Source organism: Doryrhamphus excisus, chromosome 18 (genome assembly GCF_030265055.1).
Source record: "Doryrhamphus excisus isolate RoL2022-K1 chromosome 18, RoL_Dexc_1.0, whole genome shotgun sequence".
NCBI classification, from domain to species: Eukaryota; Metazoa; Chordata; class Actinopteri; order Syngnathiformes; family Syngnathidae; genus Doryrhamphus; species Doryrhamphus excisus.
Genome location: NC_080483.1, coordinates 17,142,399 through 17,157,036, shown reverse-complemented (window position 1 = coordinate 17,157,036; position 14,638 = coordinate 17,142,399). Strand labels below are relative to the sequence as shown.

The window sequence follows — 14,638 nt, the reverse complement described above, 5'->3', positions numbered from 1 at the left end:
ATCAGTGCTTTGCAATTATTTTCTGTGATTTTTTTTTTAATTTGAACTGCTATATAGGGCACCCCTGATCATTTTCAAGATTTTTTTCATCCGCCATGCATACCGCCCTTTGTTATGTCCAAATAACTCCATTTTAGTTTCATCAGTTCATAGCACCTTATTCCAAAATGAAGCTGGCTTGTCCGAATGCGCTTTAGCGTCACTCAAGCGACTTTGTTTGTGGCCTTTGTTCAGAAAAGGTTTCTTCCTCATGATTCTCCCAGAAAAGGCACAGTGCACAGGGACACCATTTGCACCAGGTCTTGTGTTGTAGGTCTTTGGAGCTGGTCTGGTGGTCTGTGGGTTTGAGTTTGACTGTTCTCCCCATCCTTCACCTCTCTGAGATTTCTCTTAACCTGTAGTTTTCCATTTCTGTGATGCTCCTCAGAATGGAACCTGACGGCAGAAATATCCGGCCAACTTTTGTATCCTACCCCTAAACCATGATGAGGAGAACAACTTGCAATTGGCCACCTTAAATACCCTTTCTCATGATTGGCTTCACGCGGCACGGTGGTCTAGGGGTTAGCGCGCAGACCTCACAGCTAGGAGACCAGGGTTCAATCCCACCCTCGGGCATCTCTGTGTGGAGTTTGCATGTTCTCCCCGTGCATGCGTGCTCCGGTTTCCTCCCACATTCCAAAAACATGCTAGGTTAATTGGCCACTCCAAATTGTCCATAGGTATGAATGTGAGTGTGAATGGTTGTTTGTCTATATGTGCCCTGTGATTGGCTGGCCACCAGTCCAGGGTGTACCCCGCCTTACGCCCGAAGACAGCTGGGATAGGCTCCAGCACCCCCCGCGACCCTCGTGAGGAAAAGCGGTAGAAAATGAATGAATGAATGAATGATTGGCTTCACTTGTGTATGTAGGCCAAGGGTCCAAACACATTTTGTATCCTAATAATTAGTGCGAATTAGTGCCAATTAAAAGGTATTCAAATCAATAAAACAGCAAGGTTTCAGACAGACGGAACGAGAGAACTGAAACCAGCCAAACCAGCAAAATGTCTCCCTGCAGAGCAGCAAAGACCACAAGCGTATTCGAGGGTCTCGTTGTGTGAGTAAGAAAAATGCTTACACGTTGGCAGGTCTGCACGGTCTCCCTTGTCTCTGCCTTCCCGGCTTGGAATAAATAAGACACGTGTGTACATTCTGGGTAATAAAGTGTTGTTGACAGCAGGAACTTCATGAATATGAAAAATGCAACCCAACATTCCACCATCCTGTGGACACTTTCAAGAGACAAAGACAAGGGATTGGGTACTCAGGTTTATTGCTGATGTTATTTGTGGCAACTGTCATCTGTCATGTTGCAAAGAGGCCTTAACAAAAACAATCCGGTGTCAACATCATGGAAGCATCGTGGCAATGAGGTCTTACATAAAGAAGGTAACTATTTGGCAGACCCACAAAGACAAACAAGGTAGTAACCATTTTATTCAAAGCCTGCACCTTAGTTGTAAACATGTAGTATTCCCGCTTCCTGCCTCCATCGGTTGGATTACGAGAGATGACAAGAATTGCTGTTTTTACTGGAGGGAATTGGAGACTTGTGTCGAGGAATCGGAGCATGGTTCTATCTGTCCGTCTATTTCAGAGCACTTGATCTGTTGCACAAAATAGTGCGTGGATATGCAAATATTTCCCTTGCTTATTTTAAGCCGCCATTGCCTTTTGTTGCCATTCCAATGTCTTGGATGTCAGTGCCGAAGGAAGACCCACTTTGCATCGCAACTGACCTGACCACGTTTACTTTCAGGAACTCTTAAATGACGATGGATGGTTACCTACACGTTCTAAACGGACCCAGTGATTCTTGGAACACAACTGGTGGCAGTGTAACACAGGCCAGTCTTTTATCTTTACTCTTAGCATTTTTGGAAATCTCGTATTTTAAGGCTGTTTGTCGATATTGCGTTGCACCGAGATGCGGTCCACAGATTTTGGTCAAATTGAAGAGTTTCAGAAAGAGAAGAGGGACTGCTCTCCTTCTTAAATGTATCTTCTGGAACTGCTGGTGGTGGTGACTGACGATTTGGTGACAGAGCCATAACCACCAGACAGGTTGCCGCCATAACCACCACTAGACATGCTGCCACTGCTGCCGCTGTAGCCGAATCCGCCAGCAGCAGAGCTGGAACTGGAGAATCCTGCAGTCAAAGAGCGAGTATTAGTCGATGTTTGTCAGGGATTTTCAATTCAATCGATGAACACTGAGGCGAGAATTTACCGCCTCCTGAGCTCTGCTGCACGTGGATGGTTGTATTTGAGGGTCCGCTGGCCAGTCTAACGGGGACACGTGACATCACGATTCATTGTGTGATGATTCAAATTGATGACGGAGCATTCAAATGGTAAAAAGCACTGAACGTCGGCCCTACCTGTACTCCTCTCCTTCCAGCAGTTTCCTGTAGGTGGCGATTTCAATGTCCAGGGCCATCTTGACGTTCATCAGCTCCTGGTATTCACGCACCTGGCGGGCCATGTCCTGCTTAGCTCTCTGGAGAGCCTCCTCCAGATCCTTGATGCGGAGCTTGGCATCCTTCACTGCCAGCTCACCGCGCTCCTCAGCCTCTGCGATCTGGGCCTCAAGGCTGGCCCTCTGGAAAAAGGTTATCAGGAGTTAGAAACACTCCAAAAGCCCTTGAGATGTTCATGAAGTATTCTGTACCTGGGCCTTGACGGCCTCAATCTCGTTCTGAAGACGGGCAATCATGCGGTTCAGCTCAGCAATCTCAGCCTTGGTTGTGCGGAGGTCATCACCGTACTGTCCAGCAGAGGACTGCATCTCCTCGTACTATGGGGATGAACAACGCATCATGGTATCTGAACAACGTCATGGAAATAAAACACCAGAAATGCTTCTCAGCAATGCTCTTACCTTCTGTTTGTACCAGGACTCTGCGTCGGCCTTGCTGCGGTTGGCGATGTCCTCATACTGAGCACGCACTTCCGCCACGATGGAATCCATGTCCAGGTTACGGCTGTTGTCCATCTCCACAATGACGGAGGTGTCCTTGATCTGGGACTGCAGCTCACGGAGCTCCTGCAGAACCACAGGTTGGTCCATGAGAGTCAAATCCTAAAGCCTGATGTTGGACTACCGTGAAGTAATCAGACATACGGCCTCGTAGACGGCCCTCAGGAAGTTGATTTCATCCTGAAGAGCATCGCATTTGGCCTCCAGCTCCACCTTGTTCATGTAGGCAGCGTCAACGTCCTGCAGGGAAAATGATTTTGCATGATAGGATGTTGTTCAAATGGGATTGGATCCAATCTGTAATCTACCTTCTTCAGGAGAACAAACTCGTTCTCTGCAGCTGTGCGTTTCTGGATTTCATCTTCATACCTAAAGCAACACACGACAACATTAAATCAAACTCATACGCCCCCCAAAAACCCACAATCACTAGACGTTATCAACACTCACTTTCTCTTGAAGTCCTCCACCATGCCCTGCATGTTCTTCAGTTCTCCGTCCAGCTTGATCTTCTCGTTGCCCAGCCCATCGAGTTGCCTGCGCAGGTTGGCGATGTAGGCTTCGAACATGGCGTCGATGTTAGAGCGGGTGGTGGTCTGTTCCTGCAGGAGGCTCCACTTGGTCTCCAGCATCTTGTTCTGCTGCTCCAGGAAACGTACCTGGGAAGACACAACATTTCCAATCAGCATGTATAAAAACGTAACATCTCTTTGGCTGCACGTCGCCTAAGTGTTGTTAAAGTGGTGCAAGGCATGTCATGTTTGGATTTGACGAGACATGAACGCCTCGTTTGGCGATAACGGCCACGCTCAAGCCGGCTATAAAACACGGGTGTGGCAGATAAAGCAGGGAAGACAAAGCGGCTGGAAGTGTGGGCGTTCTCGTCGCAGTTTTGTGTGTTCGGCGGAATTGGACAACAGAGTACCAGGTCAAATTCAAGCTGTGTTTCCCTTCTGTAACCAGAAGGTGTTAGAAGGTGCAGCAATCGCATGCCTTCCGGTTTCCCAGGAATCAAATCAATTCTAGTTTGGGCAAAGTTGCGAACTGAGGCGTCTTGATGGATCCAACGCAAACTAGATGATTGGCACCTGCCGACCATGTGACCACGTTACACCGCACAAACGGACATTCACCGTTATCAAGACTTAGGGAACCCACCTTGTCAATGAAGGAGGCAAAGCGGTTGTTGAGGGTCTTGATCTGCTCCTTCTCCTGGGTGCGGACAGCCTGGATGGACGGGTCAATATCCAGGTTCAAGGGGGCCAGCAGGCTCGAGTTGACTGTGACGGCGGTGATTTGGCCAGGCATGAAGCCTGCGGATCCATAATTACCACCCATCAACGAGCTGGAGCTCATGGAGCCGCCATAGCCCCCAACCATGCCGCCACCCATGCCAATACTCATGGAACCTCCGAAACCACCAGCTGTGGAACCGATATTGTAGCTGGTTCTCTTCATGCTGTAGCCAGTCGAGGGTCCTGCGAGGGACCTTCTGGACATTGAGGAGCCACCTGAGACGGAGTAGGACTTCCTTGCAGAAATCATTTTGTGGGTTGTTTGTGCTGTCACGGCTGAGCAGAGAACTGAAGATGTGGAGCCTTCAAAGGAGAGTCAAGTCCCTCTGAGTGTCTGACTGAAAGGTAGTCCTGCTTTTATGGTGGAGCTGAGCTCACGGGGGTGGGAGGACCTTCTCATTCCAACCTGTCTTTTCACTTTTACTGGCCAACCTCCCTCCCTCCCAGCCTACATGCCTCTGGCTGTGAGCAGGAGCGGCCGGTCCTGTAAAACAGGTAGGGAGGGATTGTCGCAAGATAAGCCGGGACACACCCTACACTGGGAAAAGCTGAGAGCACGGCGGTGGGAGGTTGCCAGAGAGAAAACGTGGTTATGTAAGAGAACAAAGACTCATTGAGTGCTTTAAATGTCTGTTGATTGTCTGTCTGCCCAAAATGGAGGCAGACACTTTCTCCGCTTGCGTAATTAGGAATTGTTTAGAAAACTAGCGTAGCCGTCCTGATTTGGGTCAGCACCAAAAAATGAATTAGATCCGTGCATGGGAGAATATTTGAACAAAAAGTTTATTTTGCATCACTAACTAAAATGAAAACATCTAAAATAATCTTCCCAGGTCCGTGCCACGCCCATCTGCTTGAACTAATCACTCCTGATCGAGTTGAACAAGAATGGTCCTAATCAAATATTTAGCTTGGTGTGGAAAGGAATATCAAACTACACAATTTAACAAATATTTATTGTATATTGTATGTCAATAGCTTCATAGTTTTGTTGTACAGTAAACCTCGGATATATCGGAAATTCGCTCACAACGGACAGATAAAAAAGAAGCGATTTTTCTGTAATGCATTTCCAATAAAAATTCATTGCATATATTGGATTTTTTATAACGGATTTCGCCTATTTCGGACAAAATCTCCAGTCCCGTTCCAATGCATTTCCATGAAATTTCCCTGGCATATATCGGATGGCCGCATCGTGGCGCTCCGATTCGCCGAATCGTGACAGGCCGCTATACGACGTCATTTGCAGCGTTTGCAGCGTTGCCTGCGCGTCCAGGTACATTGGAAACATAGTCAAGGAAGTGCCTTTTTATAACGGATAAAATCCCATTTACGCATATACCGGATATAAATCCCATATATGCGTAAAACGGACATTTTCCGGTATACGCATATAACGGATTTCGCTTATATCGGACAAAACCAGTGGGAACAATTGAATCCGATATATCCGAGGTTTACTGTATTATCAAGGTCCATACATGCCAACCTTCCCGTTTTAACAACATCCCGTTGTAACACATCTTGTCCCTTTTGCAAAGGTTGACAGGGAGTTAAGGTTTAATCAACGATACGGGACCATCCTAGCCAAAATGCTACTAATACTGAGTGCAGTCCAATAACCGTCAGATGGCAACAGAAAGGTTTTACGAAGGTTTTTAGCTAGTCTTGCATTTTGGATCCGCTGATCAGTTGAACAGTAAATTTCATTTTAACGGCCTTTTGCAATCAATTGCTTACTGAAGACGGCTCGCTGGGGCTTTTTATCTAGAACGTAATCATCCCGTCATGTTTGCATATCTCAGTCAGCCACAATGACAGCTTTAACTCTCCTTGCATGCGTCACATGGATTTATTTATCATTGTTGTACTCAACATCTTCCCCCGTTCAGCTGTGAGTTTGGCCTCATGTCCTGCAGTCGATACAGAAACAATATGGCTGACCGGATGCACATAAGTCAGGTCCACGCTTCCTCCCTTTTACCCAAGTGCTCATTGTGTCCCGGGTAAAGGGGGACCTGGAGCCCGGCTTAGCTGATATGTCGTGACAGGACAGGAACAGAGGTCAAGCGTTGCATACGACAGTGAAGGCTGCTGGCAACCTATTTTGGATGAAGGCATGTTGCAACAAGGAGCAAATGAATTGGTGCCAGGGAGTTGCACCATCAGCATCAGGCTGACTGGATTGGGTGCAGGGCTGGGCCCCATGAAAAAAAAAACACCAGTGTTGTGAGTGAGCGATGGTGGTTGAGGAGAAGTGGTTAGCGTGCAGGCCTCACAGCTAGGAGACTCAAGTTCGATTCCACCCTCGGCCATCTCTGTGTGGAGTTTGCATGTTCTCCCCGTGCATGCGTGGCTTTTCTCCGGGTACTCCGGTTTCCTCCCACATTCCAAAAACATGCTAGGTTAATTAGCCACTCCAAATTGTCCGTAGGTATGAATGTGAGTGTGAATGGTTGTTTGTCTATATGTGCCCTGGGATTGGCTGGCCACCAGTCCAGGATGGACCCCGCCTCTCGCCCCAAGACAACTGGGATAGGCTCCAGCACCCCCGCGACCCTCGTGAGGATAAGCGGTAGAAAATGAATGAATGAATGAATTCTCCTGATAGATCAGCAAAGTACCGAAAATCAACGAGTAGCTTGCGATCGACTGGTTGGTGACCCCTGCACTATTTGATGCAATTTTGCAAAATTCCAAAATGTTTTTTATTAATGGAAGACTTAAAAAAAAAAAAAAAATTTAATCTGCCAACAAGAAAATAAAGTATAATTTTCTTTTTTGTAACTCAATGATACTAAGCGCCATGTCATTGAACACAACGTTGCTCACCTTGTTCACTGGGACAGGGAGGGGTCAAGCTCTGGGGAAACAGGGTGATTCATTTGTTGTTAAATACCTCACTCCATGCTAGCTTATTTCATTTTGGACAAGCTAACACGCAGGCTGGCTAGGCTACAAAAACGGGTCAATACCAGACGTTATTTTACTCGGAATTAGCGGCATCGTTTCACTCTGCTCTACCCGCTGACCTCTAACCGCAGACTGCAAAGGTCATAGTGGACCAAACCATTTCAGGTAGTTATGGTGGGGTCGTCAGTCGATAATGGCAGTTTACTTTTGGTCAATGTGGATATTAAATGCATATATATTTTCCTATTTGTCAGTCATGGCCCCTTGGAATGTTTGATGGCTCCTGATTGTGCTCTTGTTCTCGAGCTCAAACAATCCTCCCTAAAAAAAAAAAAAAGAGTGAGTGAACTTTGGCTCTACAGGTTGCTCCACTTAATGTAACCACACCCATTTGTTCCGTTCCCGAACACTACCACATTTATTTCTTCCCCCTGCGATGTTGCTGTAGGTGAGGCCGGCATTCTTTTTCATTCTTCCCTAACTTTTCACATGCACATGCCTTTCATTTCTACCATGGTGTGGAACTTTGCCCCAAAGCTCAAGTATCAGCTGTCCAACAACTATTTGGAGAATATTTATGTGCAGATTTGCTTACTGTGCAACTTAGAAATGTTGCATTGAGAGCAATGTGAAAGCAGGACGGGGTCGCCTGGCAAATGCATCGGTACACTCTTATAGATAAGATGGCTTCTAGAATAGGACGGTGCAGAACCAAACCAAAGCAGATGAATGAATATGTTGGATAGTCATAACAATTCCTCATTATAATTAAAATTAGGTAGTTAAAATAAAAGAAGCAAAGAGTGCACTATTTAGCAAGCTTTCTGTCGCACTTTTCTGTATGCAAACATGTGGCAGCTTGTCAACAGCGAAAGGCCATCGTGCTCACTGCACATACTTGGGTGGCAATAAATCAACGCAGGGTGCAACAGTGCAATTATCGAGAGGCCACAATAAACGTGGATTTACAATCGTACGCTTTAATTGGAGGACATAAAATGTTCATTGGATGATAATCTGGTCAGAAATGTTTTAGCATCGTCAATCAATTTTTGCTTCTGGTAGCATAAAGATGAAAATCTTGCGTCTCAATAAGATTGTGTCAAATTTCACATGTGTCTGTTTGTTACCGAATGTGAGTAAGCAATTATTCCCAAGCAAACACAACTATGGTAATAATAATTTCATCACGGTTTTTTACTTGTAACAAATTTGTATTGTTGAAAATGCTTTTTCTGAGACTTTCTTTTGTGATTGACAGGAAAGATAAGTACAGCGTTGTGTAACTTTAGCTTGCTTCCATGCATTTCTCAAGAGGCCAAACTCCAAGCGTGCCTTTAAAAGGAAACGCTGTTGCTGCCATCACGCAGTCTTTGCAACCCCCTGACACGTCATCTGCAACGATGCACTAAACCCAGATGCATGGCCGAATGTGTTTGTTTACCGGCGTATCGTTTAATAAAACAGCCCATGGATGTATTTTCATAGCGTGGCTCCTTATGGAAACACAAGGCAGGCAAACTCACAATGTAGAGTTTGTTCCTTTGCAGTATGTGTAAAGTGGGTGTGGAAATTCCTCTGTGGTGTAGTTTGGCAGGCTTGGCTTCTTCATACTAAATAGCAATGATGAAAGGAAAAAAAAAAAATCTATAATGCAAGGTGACATTTGTGATGAGCACAGTCAGTGTGAACGGCTGCAAAAGGAACTTTTCATCCAATTTGAAGGGAAACTGCACCATTTATGTCCATTTTCTGTGCATTATAACACGAGAAAATGAGTTAATATGAGCTAGATAAAAATGCTCATCATTGGGACACACCTATTTCGACTATGAAGCTCTCTAAAAAAAACCTCTAATTACGTTGCATCATTTGATATCTGTGCTGTGATCCTGCATTAACACGTACACTGATGATGACATGTAGTAGTTGCAGTATCTTGTCATATTTTGATGATTTAAAACACTACCGAAACTTCTTTGGCTGTGTCTTCCAGCACGTGTAAAAAATGCTGAGGCAAGCAAGTATTTTGTTGAGTCTTTGTAGCGAAATTGAGAGCTAGGTATCCACTCTTCCGTCTGTGAGTGACGCTGATACAAGCGGTTAGCAAAGCGCCAGATAAATATAGTTTTTCATGTTAGCTGCAACAATTATAATATTGCTGTCGCTAGGTTAATGTAGAAGTCAGTTATGTAAATGGAACACTGTTGCCGTGTTTTTGAGGGTTTTTTTGTTAGCATCAAAATTCCATGATGGTATTTCCCATGATGCCCGTTGTTAGCTAGCTCATATTAACTTGTTTTCTCACACCAGATTGTGGATTATGAATGATGGGCAAAATTTTTTAAAAGTCCAGTTCCCCTTTAAACTCAATTTTCATGCATATGTTTATCTGAAAAATTATAAATACCACTATTTTTTTAAGACCCTCATGCTACATGTTATTTATTTGCAAAATTGCAAAACTCTATATCTTCAACATTTTTTTTTTTTTGCCAATTCACCAGAAAATTGCTCTGCGATTGGCTGGCGACCAGTCCAAGGTGTACCCGGCCTCTTGCCCGAAGCCAGCTGGGATAGGCTCCAGCATACAGATGGATGGGTTTAATGTGGTCTTGAGTTGTGTCTTATTAATAGCTCGGCCTGAGCTGCTGTGCCAAAAGTGTTGAAGCACATGACTGAAGGTTGTGTCATGATTACCATTGCAGACAGTAATCCAATACAAAGAGGTTTTTTTTGTTTGGTTTTTAAAAAACAAAAAAGGCAACACCCACACAAATGTGTCATCATGAAGCTAAGGGTATCCATCCACACCTGCTAATAACACCAACCATACTATCCATATGTTAATCCCTGTCATTACTGCTTGTTTGAGTGATTGGTAGGACTAAAATGACAATGTTTATGTTTTAATCAGATGGGGTGTTTTTTTTTTATGAAATGCATATTAATGCATATTCTGATTTATGCAGAACTATTGCCACAGCAAGTTTCACTTGCTCATTTGTTGTGTGTTGTTTCCACTGAAGGATGAAATGCACAGCTCCCCCCCCCCAGCCATAGTTGTAAAAAAAAGACAGCCATGTTGTCAATACTTTTACACCTAAAGGCCTGAATTGCAGAATTCACAAAATAGACAATTGGACCTGTCATGTTGGACACGTTTGCATGGCTGGCTGACGGCGATATTCGCCTCCAGAAACTCTTCTTTCACTGCCTCAGCTGCAGGGAACAAAAACCTACCCGGCAACTCCAGCCCTCCGTGCCTTCGGGAGATTTACATTTCTTTCTTGTTCGTATGAATTCAAATGTTTGGTGAGCAAACTCGACAAGAAACCCGCAATGAATGATCCCTTGTTCTTACTGCACTGCTGCTGAGCCACAAGTATAATAATACACATAATAATACACAATAATAATAATGCAGATTCTACAAAACTTGTTTTTGCATATCCTCTTTATCTCCATAGCTAATATGCTTTTTCTCTGCAAGGGTGGAGTGCCTTCTTGGCAACGGTCTTATTTTTTATTTAGTTCAATTCAATCATCACCAAGATTGTACATGGACCGACTCCTTCTGTTCTGTTTCATATTATTTCCAAAAATAACACAAAACATGCATGCAGCAGCTAAACCAGGGGGGCTCATTAAGTCGATCTCGAGCTACCGGTCGATCGCGGAGGTGGTACTGGTCGATCGCTGGTCGATCGCGGCGTGACATAAAAAAAATATCATCCTAGCATCAATGCCGTCACTTGATTGACATACAGGGCAGCCATTCAGATGACAACTGAATGTTGCCCTTCGGGCGACCAATCAAATCAAACAACGTCTCTAAGTGCAGCAGAACTTACGATGTCAGCCTATCATCCATCCCCGTTACTTGATTGACATACAGGACAACCAGTCAGATGACAACTGAATTTTGACCTTTAGGTCACCGCTCATGCGTAAACAACGATGCAAAGTGCTAAGCTAGTCGGCGAATTGCGTCAGATTTTAAGCCCTCGCTAAAGTTTATGGTCACTAAAATGAGTGAAGGAGCTGGACCAAGTAAAAAGGCAAAAACTGGACCAAGTAAAAAGGCAAAAAACATATGACTTCCATACGGATATGGAATATTATACGGATATTATGATACGGATATTATCCATGACTGATAAACATTTGGAAGTGTGCTTGAGGCTGGCTATCAGCAGCTACTGTCCGGACTATGCATCCCTGGCTGGTTCAATTCAGTGCAAGTCATCAAAGTAAACTCAGGTAATTACAAAAAATGTTAATAGTTAATTATGTGTGTTTTGCAATATTGGCTCATTTGGTTATGTAAGGTACATCAACATACATTGTACGTACAAATAATCCTCAATACATTTGAAAATAAATAGATGTTTTGCATTTTTGTAGTGGGTAGATCATTTTGACTCGGTCATTTTAAAAGTAGCTCGCATGCTGAAAAAGTGTGAGCACCCCTGAGCTAAACTATCAAATGAATGCTTATTGCATTTATTTATAAATATAACCATGCAAAGTGTAAACAAAAAAAAAAGCACAAAACAAGATCTTAAAAAAAAGAATGCTAAGTATTCAGTTGTGTTCAAGAGCGTAACTGGTTAGACGGGTATGTGAGTTGCCAGTACGGTGTTTGCAGAAATGTTGGAAAAAGATTCTACTACTCAATAATGTGCATTCTAAAGAGGAAACAGTCTTTTTTTTTTTTTTTTTTTTTTGCACCAGACTCTGCAGTTGCGTCATTTTATTTCATGAATGAATGTGATCATAGTAAAAGTCTGGAGGGGATGTCAAGTTCCTGCATGTTGAATCGAATGAAGTCACTGAATGCTGAGTGTGTTCTGTGGCCTTAAAGTGAAATTTAATTTCGGGTCAAACACGCAAAGTCCTACTCAGTTTATGAACCATGTGACTCATAATCCAAAATGGGTGCACTCACAAACACACCCCTTCATACCTGTTTTGGCGTCCCACAGCAGGTGTGTCTTTAAGGGAGTGTTTCTGGCTCGGATAGTAATCTAAACTTCACCGTTTTCGACACTTGCACAAGTGTGGGGGGGGGGGGGGGGGGACACGCCCTTCCACACAGCGGCTGCAAAGCAAGTCATGCGTGGAAGCAGCCTGCTTCCACGGGCCAAGTGCGGAGAATGCGGTTACCCTGCATGAATGTGAACAATAGGACAGTAAGCATGGCATCAAACTTTCTCACTAAGCGCTTCAACCGACGAGCCGGGCTGCATTGCTGCCTTGCCGCCTTGCCGCTTTTAACAGGCGTTCACTCGTCTTGCAGCGTTGTGGCATGCCGACGCAGTGGACTTTAACACCCTGTCAGAGCGTCGACACGCCCTCCGACACACACACACACACACACACACGCCGTAACCGTGGAGAACTGAAGCATGGGAACTCCTGCACAGCTCCGGCGAGCTGCAGTCAAACTGGATGACTGACTTTTTTTTCATCAGACAGGAAGTTCTCCTCTGATGTCTCGCCAAAATAAAAAATAGCAATTATATCTTGTGTTTACACGTCACACCGTATCTTCTTATCTCCGACTTTGTCTGACAACAGGTGCTTCTGGCTTGAATCACAGCATGGTCAGCAGGTCTGATCTTGCATCTTCTAATGTAGGTTCCCTCCCACGGTCTAAAAACATGCGTGTTATGTTAATTAGAGACTCCAAATCGTCCTTAGGCGTGAAAGTGGGTGGGAATGGTTTGTTTGTGTATATGCGCCCTGGGATTGGCTGGCCACCAGTCAAGGGTGTCGACTGGGATAGGCTCCAGCTATCACTTAAAACACCGCAAACGGCCTACATGACTGAAGGGTACTACATTGGAGGCCGTGTCACTATGCCAGAAAAACCTCGTCTGCAGTTGATGTTTGCAAAATACACAGAAGAGTCTTGAACTTGCACATACTTGCACATTAGTGCTTATTACTGTATGCATACTACTCTATGTATACTACTGTATGCATATTACTGCATGTATATTACTGCATGTACTCTGTCAGCTTGTCATGTTGTTACAAAAGTGGTGAGACCAGTTGTTTGGTCTAGAGACAGGAAGCGGAACTGGAGGTAGCATAGATGAGGATGCTGAGGTTCTGATTGGGAGTGACCAGGATGGATAGGATCAGGAAGGAGTACATAAGAGGGACATTACATGTTAAAGGCCTTGAGACTGAGATGTTTGGGACATGTCCAGAGGAGAGATAGTGGATATACAGTGGGGCAAAAAAGTATTTAGTCAGCCACCAATTGTGCAAGTTCTCCCACTTAAAAAGATGAGAGAGGCCTGTAATTTTCATCATAGGTACGCTTCAACTATGAGAGACAAAATGAGAAAAAAAAATCCAGATAATCATATTGTTTGATTTTTAAAGAATTTATTTGCAAATCATGGTGGAAAATAAGTATTTGGTCAAAAACAAAAGTTCATCTCAATACTTTGTGATATACCCTTTGTTGGCAATGACAGAGATCAAACGTTTTCTGTAACTCTTCACAAGATTTTCACACACTGTTGTAGGTATTTTGGCCCATTCCTCCATGCAGATCGCCTCTAGAGCAGTGATGTTTAGGGGCTGTCGCTGGGCAACACGGATTTTCAACTCCCTCCAAAGATTTTCTATGGGGTTGAGATCTGGAGACTGGCTAGGCCACTCCAGGACCTTGAAATGCTTCTTATGAAGCCACTCCTTCGTTGCCCGGGCGGTGTGTTTGGGATCGTTGTCATGCTGAAAGACCCAGCCACGTTTCATCTTCAGTGCCCTTGCTGATGGAAGAAGGTTTTCATTCAGAATCTCACGATACATGGCCCCATTCATTCTCCCATTTACACGGATCAGTTGTCCTGGTCCCTTTGCAGAAAAACAGCCCCAGAGCATGATGTTTCCACCCCCATGCTTCACAGTAGGTGTGGTGTTGTTTGGATGCAACTCAGCATTCTTTCTCCTCCAAACACGACGAGTTGAGTTGATACCAAAAAGTTCTATTTTGGTTTCATCTGACCATATTACATTCTCCCAATCCTCTTCTGGATCATCCAAATGCTCTCTAGCAAACTTCAGACGGGCTTGGACATGTACTGGCTTCAGCAGGGGGACACGTCTGGCACTGCAGGATTTGAGTCCCTGGCGGCGGAGTGTGTTACTTATGGTAGCCTTCGTTAATATGGTCCCAGCTCTCTGCAGGTCTTTCACTAGGTCCCCCCGTGTGGTTCTGGGATTTTTGCTCACCGTTCTTGTTATCATTTTGACCCCACGGGGTGAGATCTTGCGTGGAGCCCCAGATCGAGGGAGATTATCGGTGGTCTTGTAGGTCTTCCATTTTCTCACAATTGCTCCCACAGTTGATTTCTTCACACCAAGCTGCTTAACTATTGCAGA

General features: G+C 44.6%; 1 protein-coding gene and 1 long non-coding RNA gene across 5 annotated transcripts in view; one reads left to right on the top strand and one right to left on the bottom strand.

Moving 5' to 3' along the window:
• Window positions 1–14,638, top strand: part of LOC131105846 (uncharacterized) — a 50,342-nt gene that overhangs the window by 21,095 nt on the left and 14,609 nt on the right. The gene's annotated exons all lie outside the window — the stretch shown is intronic.
• Window positions 1,300–4,727, bottom strand: LOC131105841 (keratin, type II cytoskeletal 8-like). The gene is made up of 9 exons (XM_058054250.1): window positions 4,182–4,727; window positions 3,474–3,682; window positions 3,332–3,392; window positions 3,168–3,263; window positions 2,925–3,089; window positions 2,715–2,840; window positions 2,425–2,645; window positions 2,274–2,329; window positions 1,300–2,193 (listed from the first exon to the last, which is right to left on the bottom strand). Exons 1-9 carry the CDS (start codon window positions 4,566–4,568, stop codon window positions 2,036–2,038), a joined length of 1,479 nt encoding a protein of 492 aa, XP_057910233.1. The 5' UTR covers window positions 4,569–4,727; the 3' UTR covers window positions 1,300–2,035.

Excerpts from the sequence above, each read along its gene's own strand:
- LOC131105841 (XM_058054250.1), bottom strand. The coding sequence starts at position 4,568 with ATGATTTCTGCAAGGAAGTCCTACTCCGTCTCAGGTGGCTCCTCAATG. Across the intron at positions 2,646-2,714 it reads TTGAGGCCGTCAAGGCCCAG|AGGGCCAGCCTTGAGGCCCA; the intron begins GTACAGAATACT and ends ACCTTTTTCCAG. Across the intron at positions 2,194-2,273 it reads GCAGCAGAGCTCAGGAGGCG|GATTCTCCAGTTCCAGCTCT; the intron begins GTAAATTCTCGC and ends CTTTGACTGCAG.